The sequence below is a fragment of the Tremella mesenterica genome, assembly GCF_000271645.1.
Source record: "Tremella mesenterica DSM 1558 unplaced genomic scaffold TREMEscaffold_25, whole genome shotgun sequence".
Classification (NCBI taxonomy): Eukaryota; Fungi; Basidiomycota; class Tremellomycetes; order Tremellales; family Tremellaceae; genus Tremella; species Tremella mesenterica.
Window position 1 is genome coordinate 32,515 of NW_006711249.1, and position 25,299 is coordinate 57,813.

General features: G+C 44.2%; 2 protein-coding genes across 2 annotated transcripts; one reads left to right on the forward strand and one right to left on the reverse strand.

The window, feature by feature from the left end:
* Window positions 1–162: 162 nt before the first annotated feature.
* On the forward strand, window positions 163–1,940 carry TREMEDRAFT_36232 (uncharacterized protein; the record flags this gene model as incomplete). Its single annotated transcript, XM_007008562.1, has 5 exons — window positions 163–269; window positions 874–1,151; window positions 1,190–1,262; window positions 1,306–1,488; window positions 1,544–1,940. Coding segments are annotated over 5 exons (1,038 nt in total), but the record flags the coding sequence as incomplete, so codon positions are not given.
* Window positions 1,941–17,795: 15,855 nt separating this feature from the next.
* Window positions 17,796–18,299, reverse strand: TREMEDRAFT_66530 (uncharacterized protein; the record flags this gene model as incomplete). Its single annotated transcript, XM_007008577.1, has 2 exons — window positions 17,796–17,848; window positions 17,900–18,299. The coding sequence occupies 2 exons, from the start codon at window positions 18,297–18,299 to the stop codon at window positions 17,796–17,798; spliced, it is 453 nt and encodes a 150-aa protein (XP_007008639.1).
* Between the last annotated feature and the right edge of the window lie 7,000 nt (window positions 18,300–25,299).

Consider the following 25,299-nt stretch of genomic DNA (forward strand, 5'->3'; position numbering starts at 1 on the left):
TCAATGAACGGCTGAAGAAGAAAGAGCATGGGAATAGTACAGGCTTTGAATAGGTCACCCATTGCCAATAGTTGATCACCCCTCAGTTCTCAATCTAGCTTCTTTTATGCCACCAAATACTATGGGCTAGGGACATCTAGAAAGAGTGTATTCTCTGTTCAAGATGCAGTGCAGGTCATGCAGGAGGAGATGGACCGTGACATCACCAATGTCATTGGTGTTTGTGCCATGAAGCACCGTATGACACTTCAAGGCTTTCTACTTCCCAGGTGTTGCGAACCGTCCTTGTGAGACCTGAAGAACAAAGACGGAGTGGAAGATAAAGGTTTAGATGGTCTTGGACCAAGACGAATGAAAATGGTCCGTGGTACTGTGAAGTGATCAGATGATAGTCAAGTCAAGAAAGTATAAGTCAAGAAGGGTAGGATAGCTTGGAAGGATCGAGTGGTCAAGCTAGTATGTATCAAACAAGGATGACACTTCTGTAAGAAGTGCTCCCGAAGAGGTCTGATAAATATGAAATGCAAAAGCAAAGATATCTTGATCCTTGGGAAAAAGGATCCACGGGGCCAACAGGGGGGGTTTATATATCCTGCAGAGCGAGGTTATCGTTGAAGAGATTCCCAACAAAAATCTCACCTAAGTCTTCACCAGAAGTTCAGTTACGTCATACTTTGAATCAAAACGTGATATCTTGAATAAAAGTGAGGCGTAAACCTCTATTCCCTTCTGCAAGACTTCTGTGAGACTTCACTGAGAACCTTTCTCTCTGAGGAATGGCCCGGACCCTTGGATGGGGAAGTCATGATGAGTAGGGTCATGACACTAGGTAAGTAAGTACATGATGACAATGCTGTTGCTGATGATCACCAGGGATCTCATTTACAAAGCAATGAAAGAGTACAATCCACATGGCCTCGCAACACGCCAACCAGGAAGCAGAAAGGTTGTTCGATCTCCCATCATCTCTGTTGGACCAAATGAACAATGGTCGATTGACGGTCATGATAAGCTGTCTGCTTATGGCATAGGCATCTACGGCATCCGTGATGTTTATTCGGGACGGCTTTTGTCACTGCAGGCAATGCCTTCTAACAGATGTAGTGATGATGTACACTGTGTCTTCCTCAATGCAGCCATCAAGTTCGGAGGTGAGTTCCTTGACCAATGACAACACTCATGTCCTAAGGGTTTCCTCTTCAGATTGCCAGTGACCGTGGATCAGAGATAGGTGAGATCATTGCAACACAAATTGCATTCCGGTGAGTGATGGAACAGTGTAATATGAAGATATTGAGCCCATAGTAATTCATACTCGACAGTGGGACTGGACCAAGTCTTTCCCTACAAGCTTCTAAAGAGTACCCAGAATATCACAATTGAACGATCCTGGTGCAATGTACCGGAAAATGTGGTCGATCAAGTCAAAGCTGCCCTTAATTCTTCCTTTGAGTCAGGTCTTGTTCACGATGGAGATTTGGTTCATCAGTACGTATAGGTTTCAGTTTGGTGGCTACACGCAGTGAAGACATTGACAATGTAGGTCACTCCTGAACTGGTTGGCTCCACCCGTAGTGCAACAAGCTTTGGACGACTTCATGAAAACATTTGATTCCTACCCCGTGAGATACCAAAAGGAAAAGGTTAATCCTTCTGGGGCATCACGGAATGAAATCTATTTCAATCCTCAGCGATGGGGCGGCAGGGAGTGTTTGCAACCTTTTCCTGCTATGGAGATCACCAAGGAGTTCAGAAAGAATGCTGAGCGGCGTGCACAGATGACTTGGGTATCTCCTGAAGTGCTGCAGTGTTGCATGGATATTGTGCATGTGGAGGCGTTAGAGTACCCTCCACAGAGCTGGGACATGGCATGGACTTTGTTCAGAGAAGTAGAACCCAAAGTACAAAAGGAATTACAACAGCTCTGGTTAATGACATAGCTAGAGAAGTGCCACATGCAATTTGTACATTGAAAGGAAACTCCAGTGTTGTTCTCTTCTGGCACAAACACTTATCTCATCTTTCCATCACATATCTCTTTCCAGTATGGTCCATACCTGTCGGGATTGTGATAAGATTTTTGTCAAGAACTGCTTGGAATCTGAAAGTTGTATACGATGCTGCAAGATTGAGCAGGTCCGTACCAGACCAAAGCCAACAGACAAGGAAACCAAATATTATGAGGTGAGTTTAGCAATGTCACAATGGTATTGAACTGAATATTAGTCACGACCTCAATGTCTCACCTGTGGCATCTTTGGCACACAGTTCTTCCAAAATAGTCCACTTGAAGAGAAGGACAATCCCAAAGTGTGTGACAAATGTAGACGTGACGGTAGGTCTTTGATGACATCCAGTACATTTGTCTGATCTTCACAAGACAAGCAGAAGCTCTTGCTCTGAGCCATCAAAATGCCCAGTCAAGTCTCCATGGATCACCCTTCAGGACGGCCACACCCATGACCCAAGCTGGGATCTCTTCCGGTACTTGGCTGTTGGACGAAATGACATCCAAAAAAACAGCACACAAAGCTGGTCTAACCGCTCCAGGACCGGCAATGCAAGTAAGAATCATGTTGCGTGAGTCTCACCTCGACAGTGTTACGTCTTGCTGACTTGCATAGGCCAAGATGAAAAGGTGCAAGACTGGCAGGCAGCTATCTTTGACTCAATTTTCACCGGAAAGTGGAAGGAAAGTGTGCAAGCAAACGTCAATGAGGCCCTTTGGATGGGTGAGCAGATGTGGAAACAAGGGAAAGGAGAGATAGAAACCGGGAAAACATTTGAACAGTGAGTTGATACCTGTATAGGGGCACTACTGATAACAGATGTGCCCCGCAAGTGGTGTTGCCCAACCAAAATGGAAATCCTGTTGCCTTATCTCATGAATATCTACCACTTACGTTGTTTGAGTTCTTTACGGTATACTGCAAACAGAACTGACTCTTCCTCCTTGTGAAGGATTTAGAGCAAACTGGCTACATCCTTGTCTGCATCATCCTCAACATAGACTATGTGGTGCGCAATTATGTTTCCAAAATGATTTACACTCATTATTTCAGTTGGAAGACAAACAATCCCACAAGCAACATGGGAAAGCCCATGGGCATCTCTCTCGTCCATCAATGTCCAGGGTTGTCACTGATCGACTCTCTCGTTGGTCAGCCCCTTACACACACACAAACCTTTCCCACGCTACAACTGAAGGCGATAGTCTGGCTTCAACCCAGTCTATCTTGGGATCGGTATCAAGGACCTCAACCGCTTCACGTGCTGGCTGGCAAGCGATCTTTTCACTGGTTTCCATGTTTCAAGTCTAGCAGCACATAGCAAGGAAGTGCTCAGTCAGTTGCTTCTACCTTCACTTTGTTATTTAGCTCACATTCAGGCCGTATGGCACTATCTATCTCAAAAGGTCATCAATATGTCTTCAAGTCAGTCGAGTTCATCAAAACTGATTTCCAGCACAATAAGAATGGATCCCTATACAGAGTGGACCCGTGAGTGGGCTCGTTGCAGACAAAGCTTTTAATGAAGGAAGTCACAAACAAGTGTTCGAGGTTGGTCCTTCCACTTTCATCCACATGAGCTGAAATGCTAGTTCCAATACAATGACGTTGAGCTTGTCGCCAAGAAGCACTTCCGTTATGATCACAAGGTGTTTGCTTTGGCAACCATGACTGAGGACACCAATTGCAAGCTGCTTGAAATGGAGTGCAAGAAAGCAATCATGATTGCATCCTATCTGAAGGCGTTTTCTGAAGAGCTTGGAAAGGTTTACAAGATTCTACCCCACCCTACTTTCGTCTACACACCATGTTTTCTCATGAAGACTCAATTTGAGCCTGTCTCCCTCCACTCATGTGGTCGAGCCAGATCTGTGGCCCCTTGGTGAATATCTCAAGATTAACAACACAGATGAATTCACCATGCCAGATGATAGTACCATTGACGGAGATGATCTTCTCCTTCATTGCTTCATGCACGCTTTCATCCATTTTATCTTTCATTCAGCTGTTAGTGGAGCAAAATCCGCAGATGCACAAGAGGAAGTGTGACGGTACTGAAAACACAATGACTAGGTTGCAGGTTGGGTCGAACTCAATGGAACTCTCGCGGAAATCTATGTGTCTCTGGTGCAATGTGGTGAATCGTGTCTCCTCTGCAATCAATGTAGCCAAAGAATGATATTGAAGAATCAGCAAAGTTGGTACTTTGCTGATTGTACTATATACTATGTACAAGAGTCCGTGTCCTCCTCTCAGTCCTACTGCAAGCATCTATGTACATACTCGGACAGGTGAAAAACCACTTTGGAGCAAACCCAGTGGGGAAATCTCGAAAAGGGAAAACCCCTCCCTACCTACTGCAGCACTGCCTCCAACTCTCGCCGTTCTCTTTCCTAATCCGTCAAGTTCGATGGAGTTCTCTCGATTCGTTGTTACCCCGTAACAGGAAGCCATGATTGTCTTGGCTGATATACAACGTGAGTAACTTATCACACAACAAGGTCTGAACTCACCAGTGTCAGGAGTACGGAATAAACCCAGTGGTGGAAAGAGGAAAGGCCCAAAAGACTATGGGGAGTTCCATCTCTTTGATTTGATCACACATACGTAGGTATCACGCTATGGTGATGTTCTTTCCTTTTCCCAGTAAACAAGGTGATTCTAGTATGGGTGACGGAGGTGCAGGCATGGTCAACCTCTTTCTTTCAACTCATATCTGTGGAAAAGCGTGTATTGAGCTTGGTCTGACAACTTCCAAGGGCTATTCAAAGTCCTTCTCTCATCCTCTGCGTTTTCTTGATTGTGGTCCTATGCCATGGTGGTTTCTTGACGCTGAAAAAGAACATGACACAAAAGCTGCTGAAGAGAGACTTGAAGTGATTGCTACTCAAGTCACTCAAAGCCAGGAAGCCAATATGGTAAGGCATCATACTTTGAAGTGCTGCAGCTGAATTCATAGAATCACAGTGCAGGTGGTCCTGCATCGGTATCAGAAAACCAAACCTAAGAGTCTTTCGGCAGACAGCCACAAGATGGAAGTATCAAAGACTACCTGACTCACCATGATATTGCCTTGCAAAATGAAAAAGGGAAGGGAAATGCATCAGTTATATGTGTCCTTGTTCCCTTTGTCTCCATCCCCTGACTCTTGATCATCGTCAATGATTATCACATCGTGTCACAATCGTTGTTTCTTCTCCTCTACTGACCGACAGTCGACAAACCTTGGCTAACTACATTGTAGTGGGGCGTCGATGTCTCACTAGGACAGGTTACTCGTTGGGGGAACTACGGCTAACTTCGCCGTTGTAATACATCAAGTGATAACTGATAAGGTGATCGTCGATGAACTGCGGCTAACTTCGCCGTAGTGCGTCAAGCTGCTCGGTGGTAGCTCTCCTTAATTTGAAGGTTGTAGCTACTGAATATATCACTCGCTACTGACAACAATCAAGAATTGCTGAAGAAGTTCAGCAATCTGTAAACTATCTATACTCTCCCTCTCTTCTCATAGAACATTCCTCAACTTCTGCACAGCCTCGCGCTCAGTCCTCTTTGCTCAACTTTGTTATACCTCGCCATATCCCCAATATCCTACTCGACTAACTTTGCCTAACTTTGCCTAACTTCCCCTGCTCTGCTCTCTCTTGGTTCCCCTCCTCTAACTTTGCCGTAGTTCTCCGCTAGTTGGGGTTATTGTGACAAATACCTCCTACAATCTCGTATCTTCGCCGTAGTTGGTCTCAGTGGTTCGGATGGTGGTTGGTGATGGTGAAAGGAGGGTCGGTGATGGTGGTTGTCAGGGATGTTACGACATGGTTTGTGACACATCGTCTATATCCATTCCCTGCAGTGGCCTGTTGACCACTTTTCCATCTACATGGTCCATCAAGAGACTTTCCACATGGCGGCATGTATAAAACACAGCAGTGACTCTATCCTCAGGTGCTGGTCCCTCTCCAACAGCGTGATGGATCAAATTTGAAAAAGGAGCAATGAGGACATCACCAGCACCCAAAGCAGCATCCAGGTGCAATTGAGGAAAGTGTGTGAAGCCAGGCTTACCAGAGAGTTGAGCCAGGAATGTCAGAATTGAGTCTACGTCATTCTGATCAAGATGAGGCAGACGTGCTTCTCCATGACCAACTGCAACCGCCGTCGCCACTCCTCCCAACCTCATCATATTTGTCTTTGTTTTTTCAATTGTCTTCTCTTCAATAGTTGCCAAGCAACCCTGATGATTGATATAAAATGAATAATCCACGGAATCTTTGTCGACATTTTCATATTTGTGTTTGACTGGTTCACAAATATATCTTTCAAGTAATTGAAGAAGGGAATATGCTGCCTCACGTTGCTTCTTCTGTAAGGGGGAAGGCTTGTTTATTGTCTTTCTGGTTGTTTGATTGGTGTCCTTTGTGACACCAATTGACTTCCCCTGGCGTGGAACAATACCAAGATGATACGGATGTAGACCACTGACACCTTCATGTTTTTGTGATGCCAAGACATGTTTGAAAGGTGATAAGTTGTTAAAAGTGTGGAAGGCAGAGAGGATGTTGTTTCTTTTCTTACGGGGGATCAGATGTGGGAGATGCAGGACATGTGTCATGAATTGTGATAAGCAATTCTGACTCATGCTCAGATCAGTGATAAGAAAATATGACTCATGCTTAGGACTGTGATAAGGATTGAAGGAAAATGTGACTCATGGTATTTAGCAGTTCAGCAGTGAGGCTTTTATGTGATTGACTGAAGCCTGGAAGGTTCAGCAGATTAGCAGTGAGGCATTTACGTGATTGGTTGGAATTAGTTTCCCGCGGTGTGCACACTTTGAGGCATTTACCTGATTGGCTGGATTCACTTTCCCGCGGTGCGCACACGCTTCTTATTTAGTACACCTACTTTAGTTTTGAAGGGTATAAAAGGAGCACTTTCTCCCCCCTTCTTCTTCAGCAATGTATCTTCATCTTGAAGTTGAACTTCATCTTTGAAAGTCACCTAGTTGGTTCTAACCCAACACCTCAGTACCCCCAGTACCTAAGGCAGTCATCAAGCTCTACGAGCCAGAGACTAAAACCCTTCAGTACCCAAGGCAGTACTTTGCAACCGCAGTCTACCCGCAGGCGTGACAGTATACATTGCTCAACACTCTTTAGTCCTTGCTCGTCATCACAACACCTCTCGACATCATTTGCCACCCACTTCTGGATTTTTCATAATCCTTCAAGGTCAACACTAGAACTTTCCATAGTTCTCTCAAGGTCAACAACAGGACTTCTCATAGTCCCTCAAGGTCACTCAAGGTCAACAAAACACCCTTTCTTGTCATCACAACACCCTTTGTCATCATTTGCCACCCAACTTGAAAAAATTTGCCACCCACCTCAGAACTTTCCCACGGTCACCCAAGGTCAACACTCAAGGTCAATAACACTTGCGCAAAAATATTTCGCCACCACCAGGATTCGAACTCAAGACCTTTTCAATATCACTCAACATACACTTGCTGTGATCAAACCTAGGGTCAACATCATCACTCCTTTGGTCAACATCATCAAACCACCCTTCGTCACCATCACTTAGGTGCTCAACACCATCAACATCTCAAACATTATAAAACTTTTTTGAAGTATTCTTTCAACAAATATAACTTGGTCTAAGCTATCTTTATTGTTCCTTTTCCAACCCAAACATAATAAAAACTCAAGAACATTATCAAAACTCCAAAAACATAACAAAACTTCAAACATATCATACAAGTTCAAGAATCTTTGTTGACTTACAGAATTAAATCATCATGTCTGAAAACAACAACACCACCCACCTTACTGCAGAGCAAGCCTTCCAAGCTCAGCAGGACATGATCCATCAGCTTCAGGCTCAAATCAATGCTCTTCAAACTTCAACAAACATCAGACCTGAGCATGTCAAGGAACCTAAAATCTCTCATCCACCGCCTTTTACTGGCCGTAAGGATCAGACTTTGGAGTTCTTGGCCAAGTGCAATATGGTCTTCACTGTTCAACCTCGTACCTACTCCACCGACATCAGTCGTATTGCTTTTGCTACCAATCTTCTCAAGGATGAAGCTTATCGCTGGGTACTCCCTTACTTGGGCATGGATGAAGGAGAACAACCCTCATGGTTACAAGTATGGAATGATTTTCAAATTGAATTCAAGAAATACTTTGGCGACTCAAACCTGGAAGAAACATCTCGATTTAAATTAAGGAACCTTCGTCAGACAGGCTCAGCTAGTGTCTATGCTACTGAGTTCCAGCGTCATGCTGCCTACGTCCATTGGAATGACGACACCAAGAAACAAAACTTCTTTGATGGACTTAAGGATGATGTTAAGGATAGACTTCTTGCCCCAAGCAAGTTTAAGGATTATGAGACTTTAGTCTCTTCAGCTATTGAATATGATGACCTACTTTATCAAAGGCGATGCTCCAACAACAATCCTCGTACACAATCAAACATCAACCAACGCTTTAACAACAATAATAATACTCCTCGTTCCAACACCTTCAGCAACAACAATGCACGAACCACTTTCACTCCCAAATACAACAACACTTTCACTCCTCGCACCACCTCAACCACAACTTTTACTCCAACTCCTATGGAAATCGACGCGACTCAAACACATCAAACCTATGGTCCTCTCACCCCAGCAGAGCGTGAACATCGAATGAAGAACAACCTCTGTAATTATTGTGGGAAACCAGGACACAAGGCTTTTGAATGTCGTGCTGCTCGACGTCGTCGTCAAATCAAGGCTCAAGTCAACGCTACTACCACTGTAGACACCAAGGCAAAAAACTCTCAGCCCCAGGCTTAGGCGTGCCCCCACCTCTGGGGCTCTCTAAAGGGCACAACACGGTATCAACAAATCAACTTTGGATCACAGCAACATCGCTACTACCTTTCAACAATAATTCCCGCATCACCCAAGGACCACCTCTGTCTTTCCATTACTCTCAAGTTTGGGAACTCTTGTTACAACACTATGGCTATCATAGATTCTGGAGCAACTGCCAGTTTCATCAACTCAACCTTCCTCGACACAACAAATATATCAAGGCAACCCAAGGACACACCCCTCGAAGTATCAGTTATTGATGGACGACCTATTGCTTCTGGCGCCATCACACATCACTCAGCTCCCATTCAAATGTGCCTTCCCGGTCATGAGGAAACACTCTCCCTTGACATCACATCACTTGGCACCTATCCCGTTATCTTAGGCCTCCCATGGCTCTCTCGACACAACCCAAGCATTGATTGGTCCCATCAGACTATCAAGTTCAATTCCCAGTATTGCCTGGCGCAATGCAGCAGGTCTGATAAACCTGTGGGAAGAGATTCTGCTCTTCAGTACCCTCGTAACTCAAGGAACATCTCGAGCTCAGGTTACTTGCCCAGCAAGAAAGCTGCAAGTACGCCATCAACCAACAAAGGAAACATCAACAAAGGAAATATCAACAAAGGAAACATCAACAAAGGAAACATCAACAAAGGAAACATCAACAAAGGAAACATCAACAAAGGAAATATCAACAACTCTCGTAAATCAAGGACAAATACAAACATCACTACATCACTCTCGCTACCCTCGACATTTCAGGCTCCTGTCAAGATATCTCTTGTCAGCGCAGCATCCTTCCGCTCTGCCATGAAGAGCGCAGAAATTTATGGTATCACTACCTCAAGTCAAGTCTCAAGTCTCATTGATCCCCATCCAGCTGAGGACGATGATGATGATGACTCTCCCGCAGACATTCAGAAACTCAAGGAAATTATTCCCGCAGACTTTCATTCTCATTTGGAAGTATTTAGTAAATCCAAATCCGACAAGCTCCCAGAACATGGACCATATGATCATGCCATAACACTTGAAGGCAATGCGCAGCCTAAGTTTGGCCCAATCTATAGTCTATCTGAAGTAGAGTTAAAGGCTTTGGATGAATATCTCAAGGAAAACCTCAAGAAAGGATTTATACGACCAAGCTCAAGCCCCGCTGGATCACCAATCCTCTTTGTCAAGAAACCTGATGGAACTCTCCGCCTATGTGTGGACTATCGACAACTCAACAGTATCACTCGCAAAAATCGCTACCCACTCCCGTTAATTCAAGAATCCCTCGATCGACTCAAAGGTGCTTCATGGTTCAGCAAGATTGACTTGCGTGCTGCCTACAATCAAGTCCGCATTGCCAAAGGCGATGAATGGAAGACAGCATTCCGCACCCGTTATGGACACTACGAATATCTTGTGATGCCCTTTGGTCTCACAAATGCCCCTGCCTCTTTCCAGAACCTCATCAATGATGTTCTTAGAGACTTTTTGGATATCTTTGTCATTGTCTACCTCGATGACATCCTCATCTTCAGCAAATCAAAGGAAGAACATATCACCCATGTCAAGAAAGTCTTGGAACGACTCCAACAACATCAACTATGGGCAAAAGCAGAAAAGTGTACCTTCTTCAAACATGAGGTTGATTTCCTAGGCTACCTTGTCTCAGACAAAGGTGTCAGAATGGACCCTCATAAAGTAGAAGCTGTTACAAACTGGCCCCCACCAAAATCAGTTCATGATGTTCAAGTCTTCCTTGGCTTTGCCAACTTCTACCGTCGCTTTATCAAGGCATACTCCAAGGTCACGGCACCCCTCACCCAACTCCTTCGCAAAGAAGTCAAGTTTGATTGGGGTGAAACTCAACAAAACGCATTCGACACTCTGAAAAAATCATTCACCACTGCCCCTATACTTCAACACTTCCAACCAAATAAATCCATTGTTGTGGAGACAGACGCATCTGACTTTGCTATTGCAGGTGTGCTCTCCCATTCAGACAACAATCGACTCAATCCCATTGCTTTCTACTCTCGAAAACTTCAACCTGCAGAACTCAACTATGAAATCTACGACAAAGAAATGCTTGCCATAGTAGAAGCATTCAAACATTGGCGACCATACCTTGAAGGAACTAAGGAAATCACTGTATACACAGACCACAAAAATCTGGAATATTTCACAACATCTAAGGTGCTCAACAGACGACAAGCTCGTTGGGCAGAACTCCTCGCAAACTTCGACTTCAAAATTCACTACCGACCTGGAACAAAAATGGGTAAACCAGATGCCCTGACCAGGAGGTCAGATCTTCAAGGGGGGAGTAGAGCTGCAGATGCACCTCCACACACACTCCTTAAACCAGGACAATTTGTCATTGGTGCCCTCATTCCTCCAGACACTCCCAACGCACCCCCACACTCAGATATTATTGCTAGGATAAAGCAACTTCAGCCTGAGGACCCCATCCTCCAAGAGCTTTTGCCTTACCTGCAATCTCCCGCTACTCCTGTACCCCAACTTCAAGGAAAACTCAAGGATTTTAGAATAAAGGACAACATCATTCATTTCAACAACAAAATCTATGTCCCAAACAACGATGAACTCAAGATTGATTTACTTCGACAAACACATAATTCCCCTACCTCTGGACACTATGGTCAACACAAGACATATCAACTTCTCTCTCGTCATTATTACTTCCCAGGCATACGACAATTCACCAACACCTATGTGGATGGTTGTCACACATGTGCACGCAACAAAGTCCCTCGACATAAACCCTATGGACCACTTCAACCATTACCCATTCCCTCTCAACCATGGCAATCTATTTCAATGGATGCTATTGTCAAACTTCCATTATCAAACAACTTCGACTCCATCATGGTCTTTGTTGATCGCTTCACCAAACAAGCCCACTTCATCCCATTCAAGGAAGACGGCTTTGATGCACCGAACTTAGCTACCTTGTTCAGACAAAACATTTGGAGACTTCATGGACTACCCAAGGATATTGTTTCAGATCGTGGATCAATCTTCAACTCTCAGTTTTGGCGCTCTTTTGTCAAAGGCTTAGGGATCACTCCAAACTTCTCTACTGCCTTCCATCCTCAATCAGATGGTCAGACAGAACGTGTCAATCAAGTCTTAGAACATTATCTCAGATCATTCTGTGACTATGATCAAGCCAATTGGTCATCTCTTCTGGATCTTGCAGAGTACAGTTACAACAACTCTGTTCACACATCAACAAAATTCACTCCTTTCCAAGCAAACTATGGGTACCATCCAAATGATCCCACTTCACCATCACCTTCAAATCTCTCTGTTCCAGCAGCAGGAGAACATCTTCAGACACTTTGTCATCTTCATCAAACACTTGCCAACAACATCAAGTCAGCTCAAGAAAATTATACAAAACACTTCAACAAAAAAGTCAAGGACATCAACAACAAGGATCAACCACTTTTCAAAGTTGGTGATCAAGTCTTCCTCAACAGACGTAACATTCAAACACTACGACCCTCGCTCAAACTTGATTAAAGGATGCTAGGTCCCTTCAAGATTATTGAAGCCACATCCTCTCCACTTGCGTTCAAACTTGAACTACCACCATCAATGAACATACACCCTGTATTCCACGTCAACCTTCTTGAACCCATGCGTAAAGGACATCCTCAACAACCTCAGGACCCTCCACCACGCATTGAAGTCAATGGTCAAGAAGAATATATTGTCAACCATATCCTCGACTCTCGAATTGGTGCAGACAATGGCTATGACTACCTTGTCAATTGGAAAGACTACTCCAGTGCCCATGATTCATGGGAACCCTGGGAAAATGTCAACCACACCACAGCTTACAAAACATTTCGTCAACAACACCTCAAGGATCCAAATCATCACTTCCCTCCAACCAAAGCTCATTGACAAAAATATCAAGACACAACTCAAGACAACAACAAAAGATCTCAGCGTAGATCAACAAGGCTCAGAGGACTTCGCCCTTAGAGGGGGAGCTCCTGTCATGAATTGTGATAAGCAATTCTGACTCATGCTCAGATCAGTGATAAGGAAATATGACTCATGCTTAGGACTGTGATAAGGATTGAAGGAAAATGTGACTCATGGTATTTAGCAGTTCAGCAGTGAGGCTTTTATGTGATTGACTGAAGCCTGGAAGGTTCAGCAGATTAGCAGTGAGGCATTTACGTGATTGGTTGGAATTAGTTTCCCGCGGTGTGCACACTTTGAGGCATTTACCTGATTGGCTGGATTCACTTTCCCGCGGTGCGCACACGCTTCTTATTTAGTACACCTACTTTAGTTTTGAAGGGTATAAAAGGAGCACTTTCTCCCCCCTTCTTCTTCAGCAATGTATCTTCATCTTGAAGTTGAACTTCATCTTTGAAAGTCACCTAGTTGGTTCTAACCCAACACCTCAGTACCCCCAGTACCTAAGGCAGTCATCAAGCTCTACGAGCCAGAGACTAAAACCCTTCAGTACCCAAGGCAGTACTTTGCAACCGCAGTCTACCCGCAGGTGTGACAACATGAAAGGGAATGCTGGCCATGTTGAAAGAGCTTGGTACACCCTGGGGGGCAGAGAGAGAGAGAGCTGACGTGGCGGACCGAGGTTGAGGCTGGTCAACATTTCCAGACCGTGATCAAAATTCTTCTGAGCTCGCCCATGTAATCAAGTGTTAGGGGCTGTAGGATTGGAAAGTGTAAAGAAATGGATAAGTTCTTGAGGAATATTGGGTTCAGTGATGGTGCAGATGTCAAGTTCATTCTCAAACTTGGATTTGAGTTTGTCGTGATATGGAGCACCCGTCATAACCCTCGAATATCTGTAAATACCATGTGCATATCATCCACTCAAGTCCAGTCAACTTGTCTCAACTCGTTCCATTGTACAACATGTGGATCACCATTCAACCTTAATCACCCTCCCATCACTGAGTCAACCTGACTCGACATTGTATACATCAATCACATCATCTATCGTCATCTATCTTCATCTATTGTCATCTATTGTCATCTATTGTCATCTATTGTCATCTATTGTCATCCATTGTCATCTGTTGTCATCCCAAGCTCCGGCTGACATGTACCAGGCTCTGTGTCCTCGGATCCGCTCAGACCGGACGAACTGATAAGCAAGGGTACCTTGGGAGCAATATTAGCCGGATGGCCGGTCGGCATCTATATCTGTATATGAACCCGTCCCAATCAACAAACAACAGAATCATCAATGATCGATAATTAGCCATCAATTCCTTAATTACTAATGAGTGCCTTAATTAGCGATCAATTACACGTACCTCAAATTGTGATCAATCACGGGTACCTTAAGTAGCGATCAATTGCGGGTACCTTAATTAGCGATCACACCACTGACATCATAGGAGAGTATGTACGTCTGTCAACGGTAGTGCGACTCTCTTGGTTACCAAACAACTGGTTCTCCAGATCAATCACAGGATGAATCACCGGGTCAACCACCGGGTCACCCACAGGGTCAACCACAGGGTCAACCGGTCAACCGGTTGTCAAGATATCCTTGTGGAAACACGTGTTTGAAAATGGAAAACACGCTACTGATCAAAACACACCCGCTACTGATCGACAAGTGTACGCCACTGATGAAGAGTACACACTAGTGATGAGGAGTACGCACTAATGGTCAGAAGTTTCCTCTCTTTCAGCAGTGCGGATGACTCAACAGAGAGAACCAGAAGGAAAACCACTCTCCTAAGCATCTCCTAAGCATATTTATCCTATATTCAAACCTCTCAAACCTCTACCAAACCCGCGGGACCAAACCAGGTACTTTTGAGTCAAAATCTGCATAATGGGGGCGCCTAAGAAACACCCTCTGAACCCCCTGAAAGATCAGAGCTCAGGCCTCAAGATCACTTCTCGCGCTCCTTCATTTGTCTGACTTTTCAATGGGTTTTCAGCCTTTGATGAGGAGATCTCTTCTGGGGCTTCTAGTATGAGTCAGAGGCTTCTGAAAATTCGTTTAAAACACAGCTTTTGATACAGGGTTTCCTCAGGGTTTCCCTCCTTGAAGTAGGAGAGGGGAGGAAGGAGTTTTTGCAGGATTTTGTCTATAAATAGTGGTTCTAGCTCTCTGTTTGTTTCTCTGTCTCTCTGATCAAATGTCATCTTTGATTTCAACTCTCTACTCTAACTTGCTGTTTCCTTTAAGACGGTTTGAGACACGCCATTGCGGCTTCATCATCATCAGTCGTATATTCGTGACAAGGTCACCCTTTAGGCGTATGCATTACATTCACCCACTGTCATTCTCCTGGTGACTCTGGCAAACCAGCATTGGAGGTTTTCATCTGTCATCACAATTGTAATGAAGTCTGCAAGTAGCTTTATTTGGTGCCTTTCAGAAAGCCCAACAACCTCCTGTCTTGGCAGTACACTTGTGACCCCCAAAATATTCCATTTTGGAGACGTGATGAGACACCAGCAGCTCATTGGGAGGACTTTGAGGAAATTAATCAAGTTGCTCAAAGTAAAAGAGTTGTAAATCTCATACCTACAGAACCAGACCCTTCCCGTCCTCCCATGGTCCGTAAAATGACCATTGAGAAAGATCTCAGTCCCCAGTAATAAGATTTGGATGAATGTCTCTATTTCCGTGTGGGACACTCTGACGTGGCTTCCGCATTGGAGATGTGATACAAAACCAGTGTGTTTGCTTTTACAATCTCTGGATCATCCTCTCTCTTCCATCATACCTTACCTCACAATGTTGACATAATCATTACTCTTCACACATGGTGAGTTCAAAGGGATAATCACCATGCTCTCACACCAGATGATCTGAGAGAACTGAGTGAATTGCTGCAAATACAGCTGGTGAAACACAATGGCTCGTACAAGAAAATGAAGGAGGAGCTCCATACTACCCATCCTTCTTTGAGGTTGGGGTACATTGAGTATATTGCAGACTTACTCATGATGACACAATGTCATCTAAAGCAACTTTTCACTGCACTCTTCAAAAGCTTTCCCTGATGGGTCCATGGAAGGGAGGTCTTAAAGGTGAACAGCTCAAAGACATGATTGGTTCTCTCCCACTCACGGATAAACATTGAGGTTTCCAGGGTGTTCAACATGCCTTGAGAACAAAGGGGCAGCAAGCCACACAGTATGTTTCTGAACTCAGTGTAGCCCTGAATGCTAATGTGCAGAATGCATGTGCTCAAAGCACTGAAGGCTCCGGAACCGGTGGCAGTGGACGCCCGACGCCTGGACAATCCTCGTCCTCACCTTCATTGCCAGTCTCTGATCAATGTAGGACCCAATGAGCAGTGGTCCGTTGATGGGCATGATAAGCTATCTCAATATGGATTTGGAATATATGGTATCCATAATGTCTTCTCAGGAAGGGTTCTGGCTTCACATGCATTCCCAAGCAATCATTCTGCTTCAAATGTTCATGGGCTCTACATAAGGTCAACAAAGCAATGTTTCAACAGCTTACCTCAGGTATTGATCGTGGAGGTGAGACAGGCTTGATGTCAAAAGCTCAAGCATCTTTCCGGCAAGTCTTTCAGGTTGTATTCTGCAAGCTGCTTATCAGGACAGAGAGATTTGCTCACACCCCGATCTCTCCAAAGCCCCACCCCGCACATATTTAAATTCTGTCCGCAACATCACAATAGAAAGAGGTTGGGTGGGTTGGGTTGGAGTCAAGAATGATGTGGTCATGACAATTGTAACCAAATTTGAGGAACGACTGCAGACCTGCTTCATTCCCTTGAATGAGATACCTGGGTACATAATGTACAGGAATGACAGACAGTTTCCTCAGTGCTTTGTTTTGGTGGATCTATGCTCCTCTTCTTCAAGATGCTCCTGATCATCATCTTGTCTTCCATAACACTTACCCTATCCGTTGGTAACCTAGCAAGATCAATCCATCAGGAGTGTCACAACAAGACATCTACCTTTTTCCAATCTGATTTGACGGTTGCAACTGTTTGCAGGTGTTCTCAGAGAGACAACTGGAGGAAGCCAAGTTGGAGCTCAATGCAGCAAAACATGCTGGTGAGCTGGTCTGGAGTGGGTTACAGAAGAAGTGCATTTGATCTGCAAGGAGGCACTTAAGGAACTTGGAGTAGGATGTCCCCCGCTTAGTCTTGAGACAGGCTGGTTGGTCTTTGTAAAACTCCCCCCTCTTGTTGATCTGATTTGATGGCTTGAAAGGTAATTGTCATGCATCAATTAGCCATCCTCTAAGATACTTGTTTGGCAACAATGTCATGTTTATGCCCCTCATAATACTTGGACATCTCATTACAGGTGAAGGCAGTGACTACCAACTTTTTCTCCCTGTCCACTTTGTCAAGTTCCCTCATGTAGTGAAGCAGATGAGAACCTTGGTGTAATGATCCTGCTTGTGAGGATCACTACAAATAAATAAATGTGTCCTACCTGTAGGGCTAGATACTGAATCGGAACTCTGTGATGTGGGTAATACTAGTCAGGGATGATCAAAGATCAGTAGATGTAAGTAAAGAGTATGTCAAGGAAACCAAAGAGTGTGTGAGAGAGGATAGAGTAAAAAGGAGGATGAGGTGGAAGGGGAAGATGAAGTGAGAAGAAAGACAATGAAGAAAGAGGATGGGAGAAGAAAGACTATGGGGGAAGAGTTCCCCCTCACACCCGGCTTATATGCATAAATGAGCCAACATTTGATGTAGAAAAGACGTAGCAGAATTAGCATCTTTGATATGTTATCTGTGAATACTGTACACTAAGAGACAGAAGAGACTATAGGTAGAGAAGGTGTAACTGAGGCAAGTGCGTATAAGCCCTTGTTTAGAATATGATAAGCAGACAAGAGACAGGGGTGGGGGTGTCTGAAAGAGAATCTGTTAGCTTGGAATTGATCAGTATGTAGGGGATGGTTGGATCCACAGCACTTGGAAGAAGACGACAGACCCTATATAAAGTGAATCTTCTAAGTTTCCATGGTGAAGAATCCAGGACTTACCAATTGGCATCCCCAGTTCTACATTGAGTTGAGGCAGGACCAACCATCCTTGATGTCTTTCTGGAGTAGAGCTACACCCTCCTGTGGCAAACACTGAAATGACAGAATAGGTCCCAACATCTTCATTACAGTCAAAGTGCCACCCTTCCGACTGCCCTTGGTTGATCGCTAGAGAAGCTCCGATTTGTCCTAGGCGCAAAGAAGAAGAGTCAACTCTGGTCTTGTGTTCCATGTAGTTGGCTAAATGATGTACAAAGTAATGAGACCTGCATGTGAGCGAAGAATAACTGGTTGAAGTCAAGGCAAAGTTACCTTGACATTTCTTCTGTATGTTTTCTGGATCAGACTTCTGGAGATTCTTCTTGGCTCCCCCTCCACCAATTCTGTCAAAGGTGGTCATGAATGATTTTGTTTCGTCCACTCAAGTGTCTTGGGAGAGAAATGGATGAGTATGATCTTTACAACAATTGAATGGGAACCAAACAACAGGATGAAACGGTAAGTCTCCTGATTTTGACCTGGAGCTTGATGAACTACAGGCTGAAACTAATCCCAACTTTAAAGTAAGTACAGAGGGTGTCAAAAGTTTTGGGACACCTGATCTGTGCTCAATAGGAAAAAGGATGGTGTTTACTAATCAATCCTATTCCGTAGAATATCAACCAACATCAAAGTGTCCCAAGACTTTTGACACCCTCTGTACACAAAGACAACTTGATGCAGAAGCAACTCACTTTCACAACATTATCCCACGCCTTCAGAATGTCCAGGTTATCGGCCCAAAGCTTTAGATTGAAAGCCAAAAACCAATACATTGGATGTCCGTTTGGCATTCCAGCATCCTCTAGAGAGCAGGGGATGGCAAGAGGATACTGTTATCAGCTCTAGCTGACTGAAATGTGTGCTTACCTTGTCTGCCAAGATCAATGTGAGTGGAGGAAGCTGTGTTTGTTCATTTAGAAGGAGTTTGTCGAAAGTTATTTGGGAGTTGTCCAATGGCGTGGATTATGTTTGCTTCTCCTGTTGTCAAAGAACTCTTGCAGGTGGTAAGGGAAACCGGGTAAAATATGGCTGTCATCAGCTTGGTCATAGTACATGGGACCTACCTGGTAAAATGTGTATTGAATCCTAATATTCCTTCTTACAGCCGGGTTTGCGGGGTTTTTTGTTTTAAACCCATGGAGAATGGTGGGATGTGGTTTTATCTCCAATTTTAGCAGTCACACGGTATAGAAACAAAAGTTGGCAGCAATTCTCCCTGTTTTGTGACAGTGTGTAATGCATACGCCTAAAGGGTGACGTGCACTAAGCTCTTGTGCTAAAAGATCCAATGCTCAGCTCATCATAGTATGAGCTGAGACCCTTTATAAACTGCTTGTGCTGCGACCAAGATTCAAGATTTATGACACAGTGTGTGCAGGAAAGTTGGATGCCGGACAACATTGGCTTGGGATGAAGAGGATGTGGTGTTCATATTATGAACAACTCACTGCTTGTATTCATTTTCTAAGCTCAGGTCAGCAATAGCGCAGGGGGGGGGGAATGGCAGCAGTGCCCCCTATGTTTACATGTCTGACCAGAAAGTATGGGATATCACAGAGAGAGAAGGGAATGAGACAGACATCCAGACAGATGGAATGAGACAGACATCCAGACAGATGGAATGAGACAGACATCCAGACAGAAGTGGTGAAGACTGAAGTGTTCAGGGGAGAGAAGGGTGAGGAGCTCACAAGTTCTCCAATACTTCAATGTATATGTATCTTTCTTAGGGTGAAAATTTGTCCTGGTGGATTCTAAGTTTGACTCCTGCAGCCGGAATGTTTCCAGGCACTGGCTCAAGCAGGTGTCAATTTGAAGAGTCAAAGACGGTGTTATGACCAGGTCATAACACCTCATCACAACAAGTCATGTGACCCCACACCCCCCATTGTGGAATTGTGCTAGTCATGTGACTCCACACACCTCATTGTGGAATTGTGCTAGTCATGTGACTCCACACACCTCATTGTGGAATTGTGCAAGTCATGTGACTCCACACGCCACATTGTGGATTGTGGGAATCAGTGTGAAAACGTGTAATTCTGAAAGGTATATAAAGGCGGCGGAATGGGTATCTACTTTAACGACGAAAACTATCTTAAAGCACCTCACTTTTCCTCATTACCTCTCCGCTCTCCCCAAAGTCATCCTTGACCATAGACAGTGCATGATCATCCTACGGGTGGCACTCCATCTATCATCAAGCCTGACTTTGGGTCTTCACTCCAAAGTCCCACCTTCCTTTGTATATAGTTCCAACTACTAGACACTCTTATACTTGATCTATATTTATTACCTCCTTCCTACTCGATACATCTTCTGTCGACCTTTGCACCAGCACTACGGTCTACTCCCGCCAGTCGTAGACCAAGCTTGCTGTAAACTTCTGCTGTCCACCCTGTCTCCACATCCGGACAACCTTTCGCTGGGGACAGGTCTTAACAGCAGGTGTCGGTTCAAAGAGTTGGAGGAGGTGTGGATTTGAAATGTCAAAGAGTTGAGAGTCAGTCAGGAATCAAAGTCATACGCTTTGGAAGGTCAGCATGAACCAAACATAAAGGAAAGGCAGAGATTGACCCACATACCCTGATCAGTCAGCAGCAATGGGTGAGAAAAGGATAGCAGGAAGATATGGATGAATGGTGAAAGACGAGTGAAAGAGATGAGGATGTTGAGGGAGAAAGGAGAATCAGAATTGTAAGATGAAGGATGCAAAGTGGTGATGAGACTAAATCAAGGCCGTACAGCGCCATCAAAGGCTGGATGAAAGGAGTTGAAGTAAGTAAAATAAGCTTCCTAGCCAATGGTCCGGCAGGCCAATTTTTTCAACAGAAGGGGATTGTGACATCAAATCTGAGACTAGTCCAGTTTGTCACGCCCGTCGAACAACTGCTTCCTAATAGACCGACGGTCGATGAACCTCGGCTAACTTGATCCTTCTAAATCGATGTCTCACCCAACCGGGAGGGCGCAGACATCGAAAGGGGTGTAACTACGGCGTACTTTGGCGTAGTTACTCTAACTGGGGTTTTGTTCTACTGATGGCGATGTATCTCGATTTGTAAATAGCTATCTCTATCTATCTTTCACTACTGACAACAATCAAGGATCGCTGAAGAACTTCAGCGATCTTCTCAGCTAATATTGTTTACTCCTCCTAGACGTTCATCCAACCCTCTCGCGCTTTGGCGTACTTCGACGCACTTCGTCCAACTTCCCCGAGCCCCGGCTATCCTCTTCCTCCTCCGACTAACTCCGCCTAACTTCGCCGTACTTCTGCTCCCATTGTCCCTACGTAGCCTAACTCTGTCTAACTTCGCCGTACTTGGTCTCAGATGTCCTGAGTTACGTGTAGAGTAAAGAGGTTAAGCCGTGATGGGGGTTTTGATGGTCAAAGGAGGGTCATTGCTGGTGGAATAATGGAGGTGTCACGACGTAGTTCGTGACACAGTTGTCACGTCTGCGTCAACTTCATCTTTGAAAGTCACCTAGTTGGTTCTAACCCAACACCTCAATACCCTCGGTACCCTCAGTACCCAAGGCAGTCATCAAGCTCTACCAACCAGAGACTAAAACCCTCCAGTACCCAAGGCAGTGCTTTGCAACTGCAGTCTACCAGCAGGCGTGACACCCCAGTCCATCAATTCTCATCCAAAACACCAAATCTGTCACAAAGTGTGTGACAAGTCGAGCGAAAGTTGGGGAAGGGTATTTAACCAGCGATCAGCGGTAGAGTTAACCGCCAATTAATAGGCCTTTCCATCGCAGTGGTTAAGATCACTGTTCCGTTGGGCACTGTTATATCGAGCCAATGCTGGTTAGTTGGTCCTCGTGACAAAATCTCTTTGCCAGCTCCTGTCTGCAATTACTAACTATTGATATTTAGAAAGAAATTGAGAATTGGATCATTGGTTGGGGAGAAAACCAAGATTTCACAAAATTGATTACTTGCTATATTCATTTAATCCCCTACTCATATACTTCAAATTATTGCTCTTCTTACTCTTCAAACTCACGCTTTACAACAAGCCTCTGGTATCGGTATCAATGCTCCCGGCTGGGAGCAAAGGCAAGTCCTGCAGAAGCGGAGGCGAAGGCAAACTCACTTCCACACTTTTTGCGTTTTTTTCTCTCATTCAATAATGTTTTCATATTCCCAAATCGGACCTTCATGACTGTGGGAGGTGCATCAAGGATTCCCCCTTGAATACAATGGTGTAGACAAATCTGGACACCGCAGTGGAGCACCTCTGAGTCCCAGGACATACCAAGCGCGCCTCGCAATCAGCTGAGTCACTCTGAGAGTCTATTCCTTGTTGTTTGAACTTCAGCTGATTTACATTTGGAAAAATATCGCTTTTCCATTATCTCAGTCAATACTGCCATTTCAGTCCTCTTATTTGGTACACATATCCGCTGTCCCTGCGTCTATCACCACCGTCAATCTCAGCATTGTAGCCGTGGTCGTTCCAAAGTTATCAGCATTCCGTAAATTTGACACCACAATTGAAATTTAGAAACAAATGTTTCCTTTCTCCTTTCACTTGGTCCACACCAAACCAATTGGACTCAATTTTATTACACTGATAGGCGCACATTGCTTCTACCACCACACACATAATCAGCTTTGTTTGTCCATTCATTATTGAGTTATCCAATCTTGAAATATGTCCGACTCATCTGACACCGAAGTAAAAGTTAAAATTGTAAAATTGCAAGGAAGCGAGAATTATGCTCAATGGGAAGCTCATATGGCTACCACACTTGTGGGCAAGGGATTACTACCGTATATCGACAACGAACCACCCTCTAAAGACTTGAAAGATAAAGAAAACATCAAAGAACGTCTGAAAAGTGCAAAAGCGTACTCAATCATATTTCAATCGCTTTCAGAAACAATCTCATCCGCTTTACCATCCAATGTTGAGGACTGGAAATCACCAAATCTGAAATTGCTTTGGGATGAGATCAAGAAACAGTACTCTGCAGCTGTTGGAGCTAGACAAGCTGCTCTTCTTCAAGAAATGGCTCAAAAACCGATTTTGGAAGGGGAGGATCCAATGTTAGCACTTGCTGCGCAACACAGTGCACATGCTCAGTTGAATTCGGCAGGAGAAAATCTTTCAGACAAAATGTTGGCCTACGCTATGACGTTGGCGCTTCCAGAATCGTTCACAACGCTTAAACAGACGCTTTGGCTTAGGGAATCACTATCTTCAAGTGAAGTACAGGCTGGAGTTAAAGCAGAATGGAGTAGGAGGAAAACTGAGGGAGAAAGCGCAACTGGGATGTTTGCAAAATCGAAATTTCGCTCTAAATCATCTTTCAACACTTTCAACAATTCTAAGAAACCGTTTAATCGATTTCCACCAGCAGATCATTCCAAATACTGCTCTATTCATCAAAGAACTGGCCATTCTACCGAAAATTGTTTCAACAACAAGGGGAAAACTTCAAAAAGCGCTCATGTCGCTTCAACAGAATCTAAATCATTAAAAGAATCACAAAATACCTCAAAAGCGACAGCCAATATTGCTTATCTTTTGGAGGCTAGCGCTTTTCTCACTGCTGTTGCTACTGCAGAAGACCCCATCGCTTTAGCTGCCGAAAATTCAGGGTGTATATTTGTGGTGGACTCTGGCGCTTCACACCACATGTGTAACAACAAAAACTCGCTTTTGTCAATTCATTCAATCCCTCCAACTCGTGTAAAATTTGGAAATTCAGCTATTCTACCATGTACACAAGCTGGTACACTTGTCATAAACGGTGTAGAGTTTCCAAACACACTTTTAGTCCCTGGTTTGGATTGAAATTTGCTGTCTTTAGGCACATCGGAAGATGGGGGAGATTCAGAATGGCGCTTCAGAAAGGGAATTGCGACGTTCTGCAAGAATCACCAAGTTCTTCTCTCTGCGCAAAAACAAAGTCGTCTTTATCTTCTACAAGCAAGTACTCCTACTGCAAATATTGGGCCCACAACTGAGCTACAAGACTGGCACAAGCGCCTTGGACACCTTAATGTTGGCACTTTAATCAATTTGGCAAAGTCAGGACGGTTAGGATGTGAATTTACAAACTCTCATGCAAAAGACTTCCAGTGCAGAAGTTGTGTGGTTGGAAAAGGGAGGAGATTACCATCAATTCCAAGCAAAATTCGTGCTACTGAACCGCTGCAAGTCATACATCTCGATCTGTGGGGACCTGCACGAACTCCATTTCTTAGTGGAGCCCTTTATTTCTTATCTTGTTATGATGACTTCACCCGAAAAGTACATCTTTACTTTCTCAAACACAAATCGGACGCTTTTGCACAATTGCAACACCATATTGCAAAAGTAGAAAGACAACTTGATACTAAAGTGAGAACACTTTGCTCTGAGTTCATTTCTGCACAAATGAGGAACTTTTGTGCAACACATGGTATTCAACACATTTAAGTACCTCCAGATGCGCATACACAAAATGGACGTGCAGAACGACTTCACCTTACAATTCCCAATGGAGTTCGCACAGTCCTGGCGCATTCTGGGCTTCCTGCTAAGTACTGGGCAGAAGCGGCAAATTACATTGCCTATACGCGCAATCGGTGTCCTGGTGGTCCAAAGCGACAAGTCCCAGATGACATTTGGTACAAAAGCGAAAAGCGACTTTCTCATCTTCAACCCTTTGGGTGTAAAGTCTACCACCGTGATCATAAACAAAGTAATAAACTTGCGCAACGCTATCGTGAGGGACAACTACTCGGTTACCAAGAAGGTACAAACAACTTTCGGATTTTGGACACTCTCACACAAAAAATTTGGATCACAAGAGATGTCATTTTCGCTACAAAATCAGATTTCTCCAAAGTTCCTGAAGTTCTGGATCTGGAACTTACACCACATGTTATTGGTAGTGGAGCAGATATTCACCGCAAAAATCAATCAAATCCGTCTTACAGGGACATAGATAATCAAAAAGCAAATTCAAAATTCACAACAATCTCAATTGGAGTTAAAAAAATTAAAAATGACATTGCGCAAGACCCACAAGACGAAATCAACCGAAATGAAGCTCAGCCATTGGGGCGCATACGAACTCTCTTTGAGCAACTTGAGGAGCAAAGAAACGCACAGAATCAAGAGTTTTTACGAAATCTTGAACGTGATCCCAGACGTCAAAATGCAATTGTGCAACGACAATTTGCGCAGAATTTGCAACAAGAAGAATCCTCTTCCTCATCTGAAAGTTCAGATGAACTAAACCTCCATGATGATGATACATCATTCAGTCTTGCAGCACATGCACTCGCAGCCACAAATCTACCCAACTCCTATCGAGAAGCGCAAAATACAGGTGAATGGGAATGTTGGAGA